Here is a 20,743-nt window from a genome sequence, read left to right on the forward strand (position 1 = left end):
TGCGGGACATTCTGAAAATGGAGGGAGAACAGCCAGTTGTCGTGGTGCATATAGGTACCAATGATATAGGTAAAAAAAGGGATGAGGTCCTATGAGATAAATTTAAGGAGCTAGGAGCTAAATTAAAACGAAAGACCTCAAAAGTAGAAACAAAAAGGAGACAAAAGCAAAAGACAGAAAGGAGATGAGTAAAAGTGGAGGGCAGAGAAACCCAAGGCAAAAAACAAAAAGGGCCACTGTACAGCAAAATTCTAAAGGGTCAAAGTGTAATAAAAAGGCAAGCATGAAAACTCGGTGCCTCAATGCAAGGAGTATTCGGAACCCAGGAGAGGGCTCTGAGCTAGTTAGAATGGGTGAGAGCCCAGATGAACAGAATCCCAAGAAAGAATGCAAAAGGCAGGAGGCAACAGAGCAGAGTAGCACTGGGGTAAGTGTAAACCACAAGGTGATAGGAAGGGACAATATGTATGAATATAAAGGGGCTGCAGGAGGTGTCAAAACTAAAAATCATGGTTTAAAAACTAGGATTAAAACACTCTACCTCAATGCACGCAGCATTCGAAATAAAGTAAATGAGTTGACAGCACAAATCATTACAAATGGGTATGATTTGGTGGCCATTACAGAAACGTGGTTGCAGGGTGGCCAAGACTGGGAATTAAACATACAGGGGTATCTGACAATTCGGAAAGATAGACAAGAAGGGAAAGGAGGTGGGGTAGCTCTGTTAATAAAGGAAGATATCAGGGCAGTTGTGAGAGACGATATTGGCTCTAATGAACAAAATGTTGAATCATTGTGGGTGGAGATTAGAGATAGTAAGGGGAAAAAGTCACTGGTGGGCGTAGTTTATAGGCTCCCAAATAATAACTTCACGGTGGGGTGGACAATAATCAAGGGAATAATGGAGGCAGGTGAAAAAGGAACGGCAGTAATCATGGGGGATTTTAACCTACGTATTGATGGTCAAATCAAATCGCACGGGGTAGCCTTGAGGAGGAATTCATAGAATGCATACGGGATTGTTTCTTAGAACAGTACGTTACAGAACCTGCAAGGGAGCAAGCGATCTTAGATCTGGTCCTGTGTAATGAGACAGGAACAATAAACGATCTCCGAGTAAAAGATCCTCTCAGAATGAGTGATCACAGTATGGTTCAATTTGTAATACAGATTGAGGGTGAGGAAGTAGTGTCTCAAACGAGCGTACTATGCTTAAACAAAGGGGACTACAGTGGGATGAGGGCAGAGTTGGCTAAAGTAGACTGGAAACACAGACTAAATGGTGGCACAATTGAGTAACAGTGGAGGACTTTTAAGGAGCTCTTTCATAGTGCTCAACAAAAATATATTCCAGTGAAAAAGAAGGGCGATAAGAGAAGGGATAACCAGCCGTGGATAACCAAGAAAATAAAGGAGAGTATCAAATTAAAAACCAATGCGTATAAGGTGGCCAAGGTTAGTGGGAAACTAGAAGATTGAGAAAATTTTAAACGACAGCAAAGAATGACTAAGAAAGCAATAAAGAAAGGAAAAATAGATTACGAAAGTAAACTTGCGCAAAACATAAAAACAGATAGTAAAAGCTTTTCAGATATATAAAACGGAAAAGAGTGACTAAAGTAAATGTTGGTCCCTTAGAAGATGAGAAGGGGGATTTAATAATGAGAAATGTGGAAATGGCTGAGACCTTAAATAATTATTTTGCTTCGGTCTTCACAGTGGAAGACACAAAAACCATGCCAAAAATTGCTGGTCACAGGAATGTGGGAAGGGAGGACTTTGAGACAATCACTATCACTAGAGGGGTAGTGCTGGACAGGGTAATGGGTCTCAAGGTAGACAAGTCCCCTGGTCCTGATGAAATGCATCCCAGGGTATTAAAAGAGATGGCGGAAGTTATAGCAGATGCATTCGTTATAATCTACCAAAATTCTCTGGACTCTGGGGAGGTACCATGGGATTGGAAAGCAGCTAATTTAATGCATCTGTTTAAAAAAGGGGGCAGACAAAAGGCAGGTAACTATAGGCCGGTTAGTTTAACATCTGTAGTGGGGAAAATGTTTGAAGCTATCATTAAGGAAGAAATAGCGGGACATCTAGATAGGAATAGTGCAATCAAGCAGATGCAACATGGATTCATGAAGGGGAAATCATGTTTAACTAATTTACTGGAAATCTTTGAGGATATAACGAGCATGGTGGATAGAGGTGTACCGATGGATGTGGTGTATTTAGATTTCCAAAAGGCATTCGATAAGGTGCCACACAAAAGGTTACTGCAGAAGATAAAGGTACGTGGAGTCAGAGGAAATGTATTAGCATGGATAGAGAATTGGCTGGCTAACAGAAAGCAGAGAGTCAGGATAAATGAGTCTTTTTCGGGATGGAAATCGGTGATTAGTGGTGTGCCTCAGGGATCGGTGCTGGGACCACAACTGTTTACAATATACATAGATGACCTGGAAGAGGGGACAGAGTGTAGTGCAACAAAATTTGCAGATGACACTAAGATTAGTGGGAAAGCGGGTTGTGTAGAGGGCACAGAGAGGCTGCAAAGAGATTTAGATAGGTTAAGCGAATGGGCTAAGGTTTAGCAGATGGAATACAATGTCGTAAAGTGTGAGGTCATCCACCTTGGAAAAAAAAACAGTAAAAGGGAATATTATTTGAATGGGGAGAAATTACAACATGCTGTGGTGCAGAGGGACCTGGGGGTCCTTGTGCATGAATCCCAAAAAGTTAGTTTACAGGTGCAGCAGGTAATCAGGAAGGCGAATGGAAGTTGGCCTTCATTGCGAGAGGGATAGAGTACAAAAGCAGGGAGGTCCTGCTGTAACTGTATAAGGTATTGGTGAGGCCGCATCTGGAGTACTGCATGCAGTTTTGGTCACCTTACTTAAGGAAGGATATACTGGCTTTGGAGGGGGTACAGAGACGATTCACTAGGCTGATTCCGGAAATGAGGGGGTTACCTTATGATGATAGATTGAGTAGACTGGGTCTTTACTCGGAGTTCAGAAGGATGAGGGGTGATCTTATAGAAACATTTAAAATAATGAAAAGGATAGACAAGATAGAGGCAGAGAGATTGTTTCCACTGGTCGGGGAGACTAGAACTAGGGGGCACATCCTCAAAATACGGGGGAGCCAATTTAAAACCGAGTTGAGAAGGAATTTCTTCTCCCAGAGGGTTGTGAATCTGTGGAGTTCTCTGCCCAAGGAAGCAGTTGAGGCTAGCTCATTGAATGTGTTCGAATCACAGATAGATAGATTTTTAACCAATAAGGGAATTAAAGGTTACGGGGAGTGGGCGGGTAAGTGGAGCTGAGTCCACGGCCAGATCAGCCATGATCTTGTTGAATGGCGGAGCAGGCTCGAGGGGCTAGATGGCCTACTCCTGTTCCTAATTCTTATGTCTTATGTTCAGTCAGAATGGCGTGAATTACACTTTGCAAAGTCATTGATTCCGTAGGCAGGGCGATTCTAATTACACATTCCAGAGAAACTGCTGGGTGTCTCCTATCCTCTGAGGGGACCAATCAGCAATCAGGGTCTTGTGATCAAGGTGACCCAACGGAGCTTTAGACGTTACAAATAAACATACCCGTTTCTGTAACAGGCAATCCAGTCCATAATGCCAGTTCTACGCCCTAGCAAGAAGTATGTACTTTGAGATGACACCAGACTAAACCAGCTTCGTCACATGGGTATGATATTCTTCCACCAAAGTTCATCGCACCCAACATGACCATTTCTGGTATCTTTAAATTAAATACATTTTCCAGAAGTCAGTGATGCTCTGCTTACTCCAGCGGGAGTGAATCCCATATAACTATGCCTCCTCAATTCCAAAGGTGACTTTTCCAATGTGAGGCAACAACACATAACACATTCCTTTCATATGAAAGTTTGTCATTGATAGTTTAGTTGCTCGTGCAAACAGACATATTATGGAGACAAAAGTATTCTCAAAATATTAACCACTTCCCGACAAAATTTACCACTTCGCACTGAATTTAGAACGATTAATTTCTCTTCTAAATATTTCACAGTACCTGTATTTTCATTCAACCTTTATAGGAGAAGGTACATGCAAGGGGAGCACTTTCAGTATAAATGTAGGTATTCTGGAAAGAAAAGTATAGAAAAATCTCCTCTCACACATGCCTCAATATCCGTCATAGGTTTTCCAACACTCAGAAGATTCTTAATCATTAGGGGCGATTTTAACCCTGCCTGCCTGGCGGGAATGGAGCACGAGGGCAGTTAGAATTGCTGTAGCGGACTTTACTTACAGCTCCCACTGCACACCACAGGGCTGCTCAAATAGAGGCTCAGGTGTCGGAGCAGGTCTGGTGAGATCCTACAATATGCCTCTCACACAGCCTCTCGCATTATAATAGTGTGCTGTATCTTGCACAACCTCACTGTGCAAAGAGGTCTGCATTTGGAGGAGGCAACAGCAATGCACATCAGATGAGGAAGACCAGGGTGAAGGTGAGTGTGATGTATGTAGCACTCAAATCACTGACTCCACACGGTCTAGTGTTGTAGTAACAGCTGTGACCTTAGTCCTTTATTGTATAACTCCAGAGTGTCTCCCAGGTGTGGTGGGTAGCCTTTTATACTCTGTCTCGCAGGTACTTTCAGTTCTCCCACCACAGTGCCCTCATACATATGTCTTATACATTTAGTGTACCTGGACAATACATATCATCTCACTCCCCCACCCCAGTTCCAAAAGCCATTGCCGGAAACCTCGGCCTTGTTCGTCCTGGTTGGTTTGTGAGTGTGAGTCCATGACCATCCACTTCCCCCCCATGTAGAGATAATGCTTGTGATCCAGTGCAAGCATGTGGTATTTGCAGTCCTTACGTGGGTGATGAAGTACACGGGTATAACCTCCAACAGACTATAGGTATATATGGACAGTACATTTGTATGGTACAATGATATGTGGTGCAGATGTTATGTCAAAAGGTTGCAGGTGCACTGAACAGTTATTTAATTCCAGCTCCACTGGGTGAGGTACGGTGGCAGTGTACTGCCCCTTTTTGCCCGAGGTATGGGCTGCGCTGAGACAGGGTATCGCAACTAGTGCATTGCCTCTGTTCTCAGTGGTCGTCAAAGCGGCTCATCTGCAGCCACTGAACCCTTGCATGAATCATGTAAAATCAAAAATCGCACTGGCCCCTTTTACTTGTGCCTCGTGGTATTAACTCTTTTCATACATCATACATCATTTTAAACACAGTAACCATCAGCATCAAAATATCACTTCTTATCCTAAATCACTACATCATACGATCACATTACACATTTAGACTCGCTCTTGCCTTACAAAAGTCTTTTTGTGGAGACCGCCAACAGTGTAAGGCCCTTTTAAGGTTCCCGGGTGCATTTCCCTTTTAAGATGCTTGTGGTTCCCACGAGGCTTCCCTTGGGCGCCGCCATTTTAGTTGTACTGCTTGCCTTTGTTCTTTGCAGAGCTCTGCTGCCGCCATCTTGAGCTCGCTAGCCTGCCGTTTTACTCTCTGGAAAAGAAGAAATAACGAAGAAAGAAGGAAAGAAAACAGCCAAAACATGATCTTGAATCTGGCTCTTTGAATTCGATCCGTTATAGCCCCTGTGAGAACGGCCTCCACGATTGCTGCCGTATCCTCTGCTCTGGCTCCTGCATCTGCTCTGACTCCTGCATCTACCCGAGTGATCGCGTTCTCCCGAGTCGTACCTGCAGCCTCCGTGGCCTCCGCCGCCACTGCAGCCTCCGCTCCTGCCGCTGGTGCCACCTCTCCTGTGGCCTCCGCTCCTGCTGCTGTTGCCGCCTCCCCTGTGGCCTCCACTCCAGCTCCAGTACTTGCCGCTGCTCCTGCAGCCGCCATGGCCACCCCCACCACCGCCGCTGTCCCGGCCTCCACCGTAGCCATGACCACCGCCTGACTCTTCCTCCGCGTGGCTCCCCCCCCCCGGACTTGTCGGCCATCGATGGGCCTTCCGTTCATCGCCCGCAGCGCGTCGCCGGCTCGCACCTCAGCGATCGGCCCGTGCGTGAAAAGCTGCTATTCAAGAGTTGGGGCTGCAGGGAAGCTGTGGCCTGTGGAATTTAGACTGCCGATGAACTGCTTATTTCTTCTCCAGCTTCGTCAGCGCTGCTCTTTGGGGACCCGGGGGACAGCGGTCTGTGGAGGAGTGAAGTCTTCCCAGCTCCCATGGATCTTTCCCATCTATCTTCTGCCGAGAAGCATCGGCCCATCGCCTGCAATGATCCACAAAGGTAAACCGTGCGTCTCGCCCCCGTGAGATACCTGCACATCCGCTCTGCCAAGAACAGGTATCAGTTCCTTGGTGTAGGTACGCAGCTTTGCCATGGCCGGGACCAGCTTGGGTCGTGCAGCTGGTTTAACCCACAGTTTTTCAAAAGTTTCCTGACTCATCAACGACGGACCCGATCCAGTATCTACTTCCATGCTCACTGGGGCTCCGTTAATCTTGACTTCCATATTCACCGGGGCCGAATCGTCGGTGCACGTATACAGTCCAAACAATGCCTCGTCTTCTGCCTGCTCCTCGCTGGAAAATGGACCCTCTGGACCCTCTGCCATCTCCTCAGCCACACGGTGAATCAGGTGTCTTTTGCACATACGCTGAAGATGGCCTTTCGTGTGGCAGGTATTGCACGTATACTCCGCAAACCTGCACCGGTGAGCCCCATGGCTTCCTCCGCAGCGCCAGCATGGTGCTACTCGATTAGCCCCCCTCGGCGGACTCTGAGTTCCAGGACTTCAAGGTCCGTGCTCGCTGCCCTGGGCAGAGCCACGTTCTGCAGTTTTATCCGTGGTGGGCGCTATCCTGTGGACAGTGCCTGCTGGGTTCGAGACTGTGTGGATCGTCTGCTTGGTGCTGAAAGTCGATGCCATAAATGCCCTGCTGATGGTGATGGCTTGCTTCAGGGTGACTGTAGATTCAGTGGATAGCAGCTTGTGAAGGAGACCCTCATGGCCAATCCCCATAACAAAAACGTCTCGCAACGCGTCTTCAAGCTGTGTGCCAAAATCACACGGCGCCACGAGTCTCCTTAGGTCCGTAGCATATTTGGTGACATCCTGGCCCTCAGGTCTGCAGTGGTGGTAGAATTTGTACCGGGCCGTGAGGATGCTCTCCTTCGGTTTAAGTTGGTCACGAATGAGTGCGACCAGCTCCTCACATGACTTGTCCCTGGCGCTCCCGGGTGCCAGCAAATCCCTGATGAGACAGTAAACCTCATATCCACAGCTGGAAAGTAATATCGCCTTACACTTCTCTCTCAGTGCGTCCGTGCTCCCCGTCAGGTTGTTTGCTGTGAAGTAGCACTCGAGCCTTTCCATAAAGGCCTCCCGATCATTTCCTACCGTAAAATCCTTTAACGAGCCCAGAGTAGCCATAGTAGCGTGATGCGTGAAGTTCGTCCGTGTCCTTGTCGCCAATGTGATGTATGTAGCACTCAAATCACTGACTCCACACAGTCTGGTGTTGTAGTAACATCTGTGACCTTAGTCCTTTATTGTATAACTCCAGAGTGTCTCCCAGGTGTGGTGGGTAGCCTTTTATACTCTGTCTCGCAGGTACTTTCAGGTCTCCCACCACAGCGCCCTCTGTGGCGTACTTATACATTTAGTGTACCTGGACAGTACATATCAGTGAGGAAGCAGCAGAAGGTGGGGGCTACCACAATACCTTGCAGCAAGAGCTGCGAAAGATAAACTAATTGCTCAGCGACTCTGGTGACCTGTTCATTCGCTTGCTCTGAAAACTTACACACAGCCCCTCAGCATTAACAGCCTTTCTTAACTCCTTCACCACTCCCTTAATCCTGCATTAAAGAAAATTGGGAGAGCAATTGTTCCCTGTTGCACTCTGTTATTTGGGCATGAAATGCACGTCGAGGGGACAAATTTCAGAGGCGATCTCCTGCGCTCGATTGCCCCCAGAAGTCCGCTGGCTGCCAATTTGCCAATCGACGACTTCTGAGTGCCTGGGGCACCCATCTAAAACTGACATTTGTCCCCTTGATAATCAGGGGCCTATTAACTGTTTCCGGATCTGATGCCAAATTTGGCCAAAGCTGGGCGGAGCATGGGCCGTGCTGCTCTGCTCAGCTTTTCCAGGTATGGTGGCCTAACCAGTGGTCCTTAAAGGGAAAGCTGGAAGCTACTGAAGAAGAGTTAAGTCTTTTTCTCACTTATCTTAATGTGGAGCCAGAAGGAGCAGTAGTGCTCCTCCTGGCTCTATATCAACACTGCAGGCCACTGCTGGCCTACACTCGACCCCATCCCATTCATTTTGCCCCACCCCTGCATTTACCTGCAGCTGGCCTCACATTCTGGCTGACCGATTTTCGGAAGGCCCCAATTGGTAAGCTGCATCGGGATGTTCGATTGGAGTCCACAGCTTGCTGGCATTATGTGGATAAGGCCTGAGGCCCAATTTGTAGCAAGCCTGGGACCTCCATTTTTGGACACACGTTCTAGATGCATCGTTGATTGCACCCCATTTCCCGATGATGACCAAATTTCTCAGCCATTGAAACCCTTTAGCCAACTTCTATATCAATGACATACTGACAATGCAGACTCAGAAGTTGCTATTAAATCACGCAGCAGACCATAGTGCCAAATATGATAACGGTGATGAATTTAATTCCCAACACAATAATTGTCTTAAATTCATTTCTAACACAAGTGTCAACCCACAGGGCCTTTTTTATAAAATGGTTTTCTAAACCTACACCTGCAAGGTGCTCCCTTTGTGGCCTCAGCATAGCTGATGGAAGGCTGTTGTTCTCCTGTCGGGACCCTGGAGATGCTTGTGGCCTGCAAGGACTCGACTGCAGACTGCTGCACCTCTGTGCTGCCAGGCAGTCTGGCCCAGCTGACTTCCTGATGGGTATTGGTTGAGGGGTTAGCGAAAGAACAGAGAAGTCATCCTGAGAGTGGAAAAATGTACTGCTCCCTTGGCACCACTGCCATTCCCATAGGGCAGGAGCTCATTACTTCCACTGATCTGCAGGAGAACAGACTGCTGACGAGGAGTGATTCTGTGAAAGCCCCTATCTATTCAGTCCACCAGTTTATCGAAGATGGACACCTGTCTCTCCGATGTGGAGTCTAAATCCAGCGCCTCGATAGCAGCCATTTGAGCTTCCACTCATCATCATCATAGGCAGTCCCTCGGGGTCGAGGATGACTTGCTTCCACACTAAAAATGAGTACTCAGGTGACTGATGAACTCATTTTAAATGGTGGAAGGTGCCTGTGCGTGAATTCTTTTAATGTGGAGTGGCCGTTGTACACCAGCCACCACACGGGCTTGGCGGAGCAAGGTCTTGGTCCAGTGGCAAAGGGGATCCAAGATGACTGGAGAGCAGGCTCCTCCCTATGTGCCAATACATACACACAAACTCAAACATACTCCTACCGCTCTTCCTTCCTCCTTCCCACAGGACCTCTCTATACGTGGAATGCGTAGCAGGCAATGTGAGCCTCAAGGCCTCACAGCCTCGCTGTTGATCTTCCACTAAATCTGCAAAAAACTGACTCCTTTTGTGAGGGCCCAGCCACAACATCCCTCAAGGTGCCCATACTCTCCAAGGTAGACTGCAGAGAGCTGATGCCATGCGAGCTGATGCCACACAGGCTGGAAGCGGACTCCTCCATAGTTTCAGTCGTTGTGCTGAAACCAGTAACAATGTTTCGGGCCACCTACTATTAATCAGATATTTTGTATTCCACAGTTGTGGCAGATCCTAGGAGTTTAATCATGGATTTTATATTCCTTCCTAAATAAAGCACACAGTTTCTCAAGTTCACTAAATTCTCATTTTTATTTGTCAAATGTACAGCTAGTTATTTTAGCATGTTCACTGCCACAGATGCTTTTTTTTAAAGAAATAAATGTGCAAATAGGCCCCTTATTCTAAGATGCGTATTGCAGAGCCCGAACTCATAACCTTTCACAGAAAGGTGAAACGATTTAGATTGATGTAGCAATGGAAACAGTATTGTGCCTCCAGCCATCGTTTCGTGTTTGTGCCCACAACACTTGTGTCCGATAGTGCAGCTCTCTGTGCTCTCCCAGCTACACTGATTTACTACCTTCAATATGAATATTTAGGAGCTGCTGCACCTATCATAGTTGACCTCTGACGGTACTATAGTTACCATCTCTGTTACTGAGATTGCCACACTCCACTGGTTCCAATATAACCACCTGGAGAAGTTCCACTTGACTTTAAGAAATGATAATGCTTCTGTTTTCTCAATCTTGGAATTGATTACATACAGCACAACACATACATGGGAAGGAGTTACAAGATTGCAACTTTATTCAGGATTTCAGATGATAGAATTATCCACAAGACCACGACTTGCAAATTACATTTGAATGTTACTATTTCTGCAGGTTGGAGTTTTTTTTTAACTCTTACTGTTTCATGGATAACTACAACCCAGTGTGTGTTACTCCATTAAAATCCACTCTGTGTAATCGCCACACCCGTCAATGGCATCATTTTATTTAGTGGCCTATTTTCTCTTGCGTAAAATGCAAGGACTGTGTAATCTTCCCCATGAAACTTGTTCTGCGTGAACATATTCTGGCTACTTCACTAACCAAAGGAAACATGAGGTAATTGTTTCATTTTTTTTACATTTTTCTATTGATTAATGCTTAAATCAAAAGTTAATAGTTAACTGAAACGCCACAGGGTGGATTTTCTGTCCGGGTGGTTTTCGGATGGTCGGTTGGCAGTTTTATTGGTGGAAAACAAACAACCTGGGGTAGACCACTGGCTCTGCGTTGACAAAGTATTGGGTGTTCCGCCTGGCATCCAGGCTTGGAGAAAGATAGGTCAGGAGGGTGTATGTTCTCGGGGAGGGGGACCGGGTTATTTTAGTGGCAGTCGGAGGAGAACGCCTGCTCCCCTGGCCCCACAAAAATAAAAAAGTATTTACCTTGGGTTCCTCTTTGGCTGAACCGCCAGATGATGCTGGATGGAGTGTACAGGGTGCACTTTCCTCCCAGTTGGGGGAGATTTTAACATTACGACCAGCCGCCTGGGCCGAGTGCAAAAGAGCTGCAGCCATTTCCAGGCTAGGGCTTAATTTAACTAGAACCGGTTAGCTGCCTGCTCCAAACGGGCATCTCAATACAGCCCGCCAGATTCAGGCTGCACAATATCGGGTGGCCAGGAAGTAAGTCCTGGGAGGGGGGTTCGCGATGACGGAAGGAGGAAGTGCCTGAAGGAAACCTGGGGCAGTAGCGGTCCAGGGAAGCACTCCTGCTCCTTCTGGTCCCACAAAAGTAATTTAAAACTTAGCCTTTTTTTGGTCCTGGTCGGCTGGAGAGCCAATAAAACTGGTCAATGAATCCAGTACCTTTAATTCTCTGGGGTAATTTTCACTTTCACTGCTTGGGCAGTGAGCTGTTGGAGCAGATTACCTGCCCATTGTAGAACCCGCCTGATTGGATGGGTTCTATAACAGGCGGAAAATCTGCTCGCCCTGTTCACTGCCCAAGAGTTGAAGGTGAAAATTACCCTTCTGTGTCTTTGTTTGTTTATTACAATATTTCTAGGCAGTCATACCAATTGACTTTTTTCACAAATAATTCCTTTAGTCTATGAAATAAAATTGGGGAGGGAAACAAACAGTGGGAGTACAAAATAAATGGGAACGGTCTACAGGAAACAATACCTGAGAGGGATTGGAGGGGTTTTAGAGGTCAACATCATTATAACATCAGCAACTATGCAGTGGAGGTAAAAATGGCAAACAGAATTTTGAGATGCATAGTTCGAGAGACAGACCACAAGTCTTCAGGAAGTAATAACTAGTTGGCACAAAGACTTTATCTGCACACTGTTCTGGAAACCATACCACAATGGAGACATCCTGGCTTTCAAGGGATTAGAAAGAAGAGCAATTAAGTTGATAACCAGGATTAGACATCTGAGCTATGAGGAAAGATATGGAATATTAGGAATAGTCTACCCAGTAAAGTGGAAGATATTCTTAATTTCAAGAGGGTGATGAATACACTTCTGGGGAACGTTGTTCCCTTGTAATGAGCCCGATGGTTGCAAATAATCTTTTTTGGTTATGTGCAAGCCTATGTTTCGAAGGACATTGTGACATAAGGGGAGGGGAGTTCGTTAAGTATGTCTAGTGATGGACCATGGGTAACCATACTCTTCTGGAATTTCCTTGATTGCCTTAGGGAGTTGGGGACAAATTTCCCAGAACTTTTCCAGAAATAGACCATTAAAAAAATATTTTGGCTCTTTATGCACTGAGGTGAAGTGTATTCGGGAAGTTGCATTATCTAACTGATAGGATGAACACTGATGGGCCTGATGAAATATTTTCACCCTTATTGGTATGTTTTTAAGTCACTGTTCCTAAGTTTGATCACACTATGAGCTTTCTAATGCAATAGAATTCTCTTGATCGGGAGCTTTTAAACTTTATATATATATGTAAGAACTGAGTTTCCATCTTTTCAGTATCTCAACAGCACAGTATACTAATTCGGCACACAGAACCTAAATTTGTTCTGTCTCTTTCTGTCACGCGATTGCTTTTGCATTTTCCAAAGCACTTATCCTATTACCCTGGCTAAATGAGCCATAAGCTCCTCAAGTCTCATCATCTCCCAGGCGGTTTGATATATTTCCTTATAAATTGAGGTAGAGAACTCTGGAGCATGACCCCAGAGTTTACATGTCCCTTGGCAGCATTAGAAAGATCACCTTCATGTTTGACTATGGGAGTACCATGTTACAGAATTCACACAAGAATCAATAAGCTATTAGTATTAAGAGGCAGTAAACTAGAACTACAATAACATCGATTAAAAAAAAAACATGAAGTATAATGTGGATAAATGTGAGGTTATCCACTTTGGTGGTAAAAACAGAGAGACAGACTATTATCTGAATGGTGACAGATTAGGAAAAGGGGAGGTGCAAAGAGACCTGGGTGTCGTGGTACATCAGTCATTGAAGGTTGGCATGCAGGTGCAGCAGGCAGTTAAGAAAGCAAATGGCATGTTGGCCTTCATAGCAAGGGGATTTGAGTACAGGGGCAGGGAGGTGTTGCTACAGTTGTACAGGGCATTGGTGAGGCCACACCTGGAGTATTGTGTACAGTTTTGGTCTCCTAACCTGAGGAAGGACATTCTTGCTATTGAGGGAGTGCAGCGAAGGTTCACCAGACTGATTCCCGGGATGGCGGGACTGACCTATCAAGAAAGACTGGATCAACTGGGCTTGTATTCACTGGAGTTCAGAAGAATGAGAGGGGACCTCATAGAAACATTTAAAATTCTGACGGGGTTAGACAGGTTAGATGCAGGAAGAATGTTCCCAATGTTGGGGAAGTCCAGAACCAGAGGTCACAGTCTAAGGATAAGGGGTAAGCCATTTAGGACCGAGATGCGGAGGAACTTCTTCACCCAGAGAGTGGTGAACCTGTGGAATTCTCTACCACAGAAAGTTGTTGAGGCCAATTCACTAAATATATTCAAAAAGGAGTTAGATGAGGTCCTTACTACTAGGGGGATCAAGGGGTATGGTGAGAAAGCAGGAATGGGGTACTGAAGTTGAATGTTCAGCCATGAACTCATTGAATGGCGGTGCAGGCTAGAAGGGCCAAATGGCCTACTCCTGCACCTATTTTCTATGTTTCTATGTTTCTATGTTTCAACATATACAATTAAATTGCTCTCTCATGTCAGGTTCTTCTGTTTTAACACGTTTCCATAAATTCTGCCTTTCGAATTAGTAAAGGTTTCCAAAAACATTGGTGCCTAAATTTGTTAGTGCCCCAAACTGGCTGAGATTCCAGCTGCACGCAGCGAGGATCAAACTAATATCGTCCTCAGACCTTCTCATCAGAATTCAAGCCAGCTGGGTACCACTCAGACCAGCTAGGTACCACTCAGGCCAGCTGGGTACCACTCAGGCCAGCTGTGGGTACCACTCAGGCCAGCTGTGGGTACCAGTCAGGCCAGCTGTGAGTACCACTCAGGCCAGCTGGGTACCACTCAGGCCAGCTGTGGGTAACACTCAGGCCAGTTGTGAGTACCACTCAGGCCAGCTGGGTACCACTCAGGCCAGCTGTGAGTACCACTCAGGCCAGCTGGGTACCACTCAGGCCAGCTGTGGGTACCACTCAGGCCAGCTGGGTACCACTCAGGCCAGATGTGGGTACCACTCAGGCCAGCTGGGTACCACTCAGGCCAGCTGTAGGTACCACTCAGGCCAGCTGGGTACCACTCAGGCCAGCTGTGGGTACCACTCAGGCCAGTTGTGAGTACCACTCAGGCCAGCTGGGTACCACTCAGGCCAGCTGGGTACCACTCAGGCCAGCTGTGGGTACCACTCAGGTGCCCCGATGCAGGTCAGGCGACGCTGAGGCTGAGAAAAAAATTAAACCGTGTTTTCAAAGATAGGCAAGTAAAAACTTTCAGATTTTTAACAAGAAACTAACAGAGACTTTGCTGAAAGTCTCAATTGTTTTACTTTCTCTGAGGGTCTCCTGGAGAATCTCTTTAACTAAGATATGTGCTCACTTGTCACAGCCATGTTTTCTGCTACAAGTCTGTTTCACCTGTCTCCATTCAGCCAATCTTTGAGTGACATTAGCAGAAGTCATGAAGAAATTCACAGGGGTCGAAATTCAGGGTCTCAGAGAGACCCGCTAACGCCCGTTTGCGACGGCCATTCGTCAAAATTGAATGGCCGCCGCTTTGGGGTTAACTAGATGACCTGACCCAAATTCAGGTCAGGGATTTTTCGGCCTGGACCCCATACCACCTGATGCTGAATCATCAGTTAGTGCTCCACCACTTTCAATTACAATAAAAACTTAAATTCAGCTCGATCCGTCGGTGCACCTTCTCCACACTATGAGGCCCAGCAGCGCAGCGGCCCACTGCCCCCTCTTGAGTGCCAGGCCACTGGCCCGGCTGAAACCCTCTCTGGTGGCCCAGTGACCAAAGATAAAAAATGGCTGAATCTCTCCCCTTTAATGGAGGGGAGAGAGTGTGGTGATGCACACTCACTATGACAGTGGCGGAGTCCCAGTCCGACCTATATTCAGCCCCTCAGCCTGACTTTGAGTCTATGGCTCGCCCCCATTATGACACATTTCCTCTGGGACTCTGAAAAAATGTCAAAGTTCTGAAAATGACTCTTCCGACCGCATCAAGGATCCGTGCGGTAAGTGCAAAGAAAAAAATCATAGGTGTGGCAGCTTTCTTGCCCTTGTCTTCTCCACCATACCTGTTCCATAAATAGAGGCCGAGTGAAAGTGAATGGGCTTCATGGGAAGAAATGAGGAAGGGCAGAAAGCAAAAGAAAATTTATGTTTGCAATTCCAAAGTACAAGCTTATGGTTACACAACTTATGTCTTTTCTTTCCCAAAGGAATCTGTCAAAATGGGACAAAGTTGAACAGCTTGTTCACCAGCTATAGGGCTGTGATCACCTTTTTACAAGATGGAAGACTTCAAGGGGAAATCAGTTTTCATCTTTCAAAAATTCTACAACAGAGTCATCCCTCATCATTACAAAGATAAGCAAAAAGCCTCAGCGATTCTTCTCTAAGCGAATATTTGTGGGCGTGGAGCAATCTAATTTGGTGAAGACATCGGGAAAAGAGGATTGTACAATGGGGCATTATTATTATCTCTTATTCTTGGGATTTACTCTTCTTCAATCTTACAGTGTCTCGGGATACGGTCCAAACCAAAGGGCACAGAAAAAGGGAGACATTATACTGGGAGGTCTTTTCCCAATACATTTTGGAGTAGTTGCAAAGGATCAAGACTTAAAATCTAGACCAGAGGCAACTAAATGTATTAGGTAGGAACTTAAGTACAACAAACTTTTCAAACAAAATTGTGTTACATGCATTTTGTTAAGTATCTATGTCCATCTTCAGACTTCCATTCATCCTATTGCTTTTGAAAAATGGCCTGATAAGGTAATAGATTTTCTTACAATAATCATCAACTACATTCTGTTCAATTGGAATAAGGGAAAAACATGAAAAATGTCAATTTTTTTCCCTGTCAGTTTAAGCCACTCAGCTTCCAAAGCTGCAATTCTGAAATGACCTTTATTAATTTTGCTCAGGTGAGCCAAAGTGAAAATCTGAATTGTATTATTGAGTAAGACCATGATTTCTAGAGATACTAGTATAACTGAGTTTTCACTGAATATATACCATTGAATCACACTATGATTTACAAATATGGAACTATTACTGTGATTTTATTGAGTCATACTAGGTTATTGAATAAGACTTGTGATTACACAGTGGCTTAATAATATGTAATTGAGTTTCACTGAATCTTACTGTGATTTACTGAGGTATTGCTATATATAAATATTGTCACATTATCATTTGCTGAGATATAACTGAATCAGTGTCTTGTCCTGTCTCACTCACTGTGAGACAGTAATTGAAGGGTAACTGAGATCTCATTCAGTTATGTAGTGACTTAATGAGGTTTAACTGAGATCTCACTGAGGCCTATTGTGCTGTATGAAGACAGTGTTTCAATCTCGCTTAGCCCTACAGTAATTTACTAAGATATATCTGAGATATGACTTGACATTCAGTGTAATGTTCTTAGCTATAAGCTATCACCATTATATACTTACATTGCGATTTTACTGAAATCTCACTGGTCCCCACAGTAATTTCTAAGATAGAACATTAATCTGACTAAAGCATACAATGATGAACTGAAACCTCATCAGGATCTTAATTCATTACTGCAAGACTCAGTGGGAAGTAAGTGAGATTTCTCATTTATGTTGGGATTTACTGAGACTTAGCTAAGTTGCACTCTTCTTTGCAAATATCTATCTTAAATCCCACTTAGTCTCACTTATTTATTGAGACATCAATCAACTTTCAATGGCACCGAAATGCCTATATTATTGAACTTCAATGTGATTTACTAACACATATTATAGCTTAGAGTTTACTGAGTAGACAATGATCTACTTTGATTGAACCTTGCAAGGATTTACTGAAGTATGAATTGATATCTTACCAAAACTCGGCTGCCCGTGTCCTAACTCGTACCAAGTCCAGCTCACCCATCATCCCTGTGCTCACTGACATACATCGGCTTCCGGTTAAGCAATGCCTCGAATTCAAAATTCTCATCCTTCTTTTCAAATTCCTCCATGGCCTCACCCCTCCCTATCTCTGTAATCTCCTCCAGCCCCCAAGATGTCTGTGCTCCTCTAATTCTGCCCTCTTAAGGATCCCTGATTATAATAGCTCAACCATAGGTGGCTGTGCCTTCTGTTGCCGAGGCCCCAAGCTCTGTAACTCATAAGAACATAAGAACATAAGAAATAGGAGCAGGAGTACGCCATACGGCCCCTCGAGCCCGCTCCATCATTTAATATGATCATGGCTGATCCGATCATGGACTCAGGTCTACTTCCCTGCCTACTCCCTATAACCCCTTATTCCTTATCGGTTAAGAAACTGTCTATCGCTGTCTTAAATTTATTTAATGTGCCAGCTTCCACAGCTCTCTGAGGCAGCGAATTCCACAGATCCACAACCCTCTGAGAGAAGAAATTCTTCCTCATCTCAGTTTTAAATGGGCGGCCCCTTATTCTAAGATCATGCCCTCTAGTTCTAGTCTCCCCCCATCAGTGGAAACATCCTCTCTGCATCCACCTTGCCAAGCCCTCTAATAATCTTATACATTTCAATAAGATCACCTCTCAATCTTCTGAATTCCAATGAGTAGAGGCTTTACCTACTCAACCTTTCCTCATAAGTCAACCCCCTCATCTTCCTGCCTAAACCGCTCATTCTCTCTACCTCTCTTTCCTCCTTCAAGACGCTCCTTAAAACCTACCTCTTTGACCAAGCTTTTGGTCACCTGTGCTAATTTCTACTTATGCAGCTCAGTATCAAATTGCTTTGTCTCATAATACTGCTGTGAAGTGACTTGGGGATGTTTCACTACATTAAAGGTGCCAAATAAAATACAAGTTGTTGTTGTTAGCATTACTGACATAACAGTTTTCACTGTGGGTCGCTGATACATATCTAAATTATTGAGGCATTATTCAAACTTCTCCAACTAGAACTGAACCAGACTTCAGCAGGGGACGGACGACATCTTGCCAAAGGAAGAGTAGCAGAATGGAACATCTGTCACCCATTTGGGTGGCCGTCCCAAATTGTGGGGGCAGGACCATTTGCATGGTCGGGACATGCTGCCAATGGCTGTTAAGGGCACTTCAGCACTTGATCTTGTAAGGAGGAGTGGCATGCAGCCAGCCCATCTGAGGTGCCTTCTAGGCTTGATTACCTTAGTCTAGGTACAGTTTGGGCTTTACAAAAGTACCTATGTCCCAGGCTGGAGTTTAAAGACCTTTGTATGTTATTGAAATAAAGAAGACAATTAGTGAGCCTCGTTAATATTTATTGAGCTGGAACTGAGATCTGACTCAGTCTTACTAGATTTAAGATCTCAATGAAATATGCTGTGATTTACAGAAGTGTAAAATAAGATAAAGAAAGAAAGACTTGGAATTATATAGCGCCTTTCACGACTATTAGATGTCTCATAAGAACATAAGAAATAGGAGCAGGAGTAGGCCATTTGACCTGTCGAGCCTGCTATGCCATTTAATAAGATTATGGCTGATCTAATCATGGACTCAGCTCCACTTCCTTGCCCCTCTCCATAACCTTTATTCCCAAAGCGCTTTACAGCCAATGAAGTACTTTTGGAGTGTAGTCACTGTTGTAATGTAGGAAACGTGGCAGCCAATTTTCACACAAGCAAGCTCTCACAAACAGCAGTGTGAGAATGACCAGATAATATTGATTGTGGGATAAATATTGGCCAGGACACCGGGGATAACTCCCATGCTCTTCTTCGAAATAGTGCCATGGGATCTTTTTCATCCACTTGAGAGAGCAGATGGGGCCTCGGTTTAACATATCATCTGAAAGACGGCATCTCTGACAGTGCAGCACTCCCTCAGCACTGCACTGGAGTGTCAGCCGAGATTTTTTTTGTGGTATCCCTGGAGTGGAACTTGAACCCACAACCTTCTGACTCAGAGGCGATAGTGCTACCCACTGAGCCACACCTGACACATTATGATTACTGTTCCAAAAGCAAAATACTGCAGATGCTGGAATCTGAAATAAAAACAGAACATTCTGGAAATCCCAGTAGGTCAGGCAGTATCTGTGGAGAGAAACAGAGTTAACATTTCGAGGCTGTGACCTTCATCAAAAGAAGCACTTTTCCAGTTCTGATGAAGGGTCACAGACCCGAAACGTGAACTCTGTTTCTCTCCACAGATGCTGCCTGACCTGCTGAGATTTCCAGCATTTTGTGTTTTTATTATGATTAACTGTGGCTCAGTAGTAGCATTCCTGAATCAGAAGCTTGTGGGCTCAAGCCCCATTCCAGGACTTAAGCACATAATCTAGGCTGATGTTTCAGTGTAGTACTCAAGGTGCCGTTTTTCGGGTGCTCTAGCCACCATATCCCTCAACAAACACTACCAAGACAGGTTAACATCGTTTATTTCATTGCTGTTTGTGGGATCTTGCTGTGTGCAAATTGGCTGTCGTATTTGTCTACATAAATTTGTCTACACCTCAAAAGTTTATAATTGGCTGTGGCGTGCTTTAGGACATGCAAGTTCCTTCTTTCCCTACCGGAATGTTTCATTTATATTCCACTTATGGAACTGATCATATCATATTTATGATTTTGTCAATCGTTATATTTGTGGTGTGAAAATCATACTTCACGGTTCTTCAACATGTAAATTGAATGTGCATTCAATTACTATGAATCAATTAGCTCATGTTGAGCTAGATAACATTTCAATGTGTTGCACTATACATTATTGTGTTTTCATTGTGCTTGTAATGAGCAACATTTTGATGAATTGAGTTCTCATTGAACTACAATGTGATTTACTGGGTCCTTATCGTGTTGCACTATGATTTACTGAGTTTGCATTGGCCCGTAATTTATGGTAAGCAGCGAAGCAAAGGCGTTCACTGCTGGCCCCGGAGTAAGCTTCGATCTCGCGATCTCCATGGTGAGAAGTTTGGCTTTTCCAATGTGTAATTGAAATCAATGCAAGTTCATGGGGAATCCCTAACGCGAGCTGCTGTAATGTCAACAAGCTGTCTAAGCAGCCAATCAAAATGCAGAATTCCCACAGACAGCAAACTAGGAAATGGTTAAGCTCCTAAAATCCAAAGGCCTAGAAATTGGCCCACTTACCGCCACAAGTTTGTGGCGCAATCCGGTCTAAAAATGGTAGCCGACATTTTGGTGAAGCCTTCACGCTGGCCTTGAAAATGTAAATTAAAAGAGGGTGACGTCAGTCAGCGTGCAATGCTGACTTAAAGTCACCTCATCAACCTTAGTGCTGAGTTCAGCGCTGGTCCTAAGCTTACCATAAAAACCTAGCGAGCAGCAGACTGACAGAGGTGTTGTCAGCACCTCTTAAAGAGACACACACATCTTTCTGGTAAGTTTGCATTTAAGCTTTTGCACTGGATTTTTAAAAATGTTATTGAAGTAGAGGCCTGCTGCAATACATGTTAAAAGTTTTTTTAAGTGTGCAAGGAGTACAGGGAGTGCTACTGGATGCTTGTAAGCCTTGGATGGTAAAGGAAGG

General features: G+C 44.9%; 1 protein-coding gene across 3 annotated transcripts in view; it reads left to right on the plus strand.

Moving 5' to 3' along the window:
* casr (calcium-sensing receptor) overlaps window positions 1-20,743 on the plus strand; it is a 91,509-nt gene that overhangs the window by 20,234 nt on the left and 50,532 nt on the right. The window contains exons 1-2 of one of the 3 annotated variants that reach the window (XM_070893539.1): window positions 15,626-15,680; window positions 15,767-15,904. The exons of 1 other annotated variant lie outside the window; for it this stretch is intronic. Coding sequence is in view for 1 of the 2 variants with exons in the window: in XM_070893536.1 (XP_070749637.1) it covers window positions 15,711-15,904 (194 nt within the window). In the remaining variant the exon portion in view is untranslated. Of the gene's footprint in view, window positions 1-15,466; window positions 15,905-20,743 lie in introns of those variants that run through there. One more of the 3 variants, XM_070893536.1, reaches the window with a different exon arrangement.

Source organism: Pristiophorus japonicus, chromosome 11 (assembly GCF_044704955.1).
Source record: "Pristiophorus japonicus isolate sPriJap1 chromosome 11, sPriJap1.hap1, whole genome shotgun sequence".
In the NCBI taxonomy this organism is placed as follows: Eukaryota; Metazoa; Chordata; class Chondrichthyes; family Pristiophoridae; genus Pristiophorus; species Pristiophorus japonicus.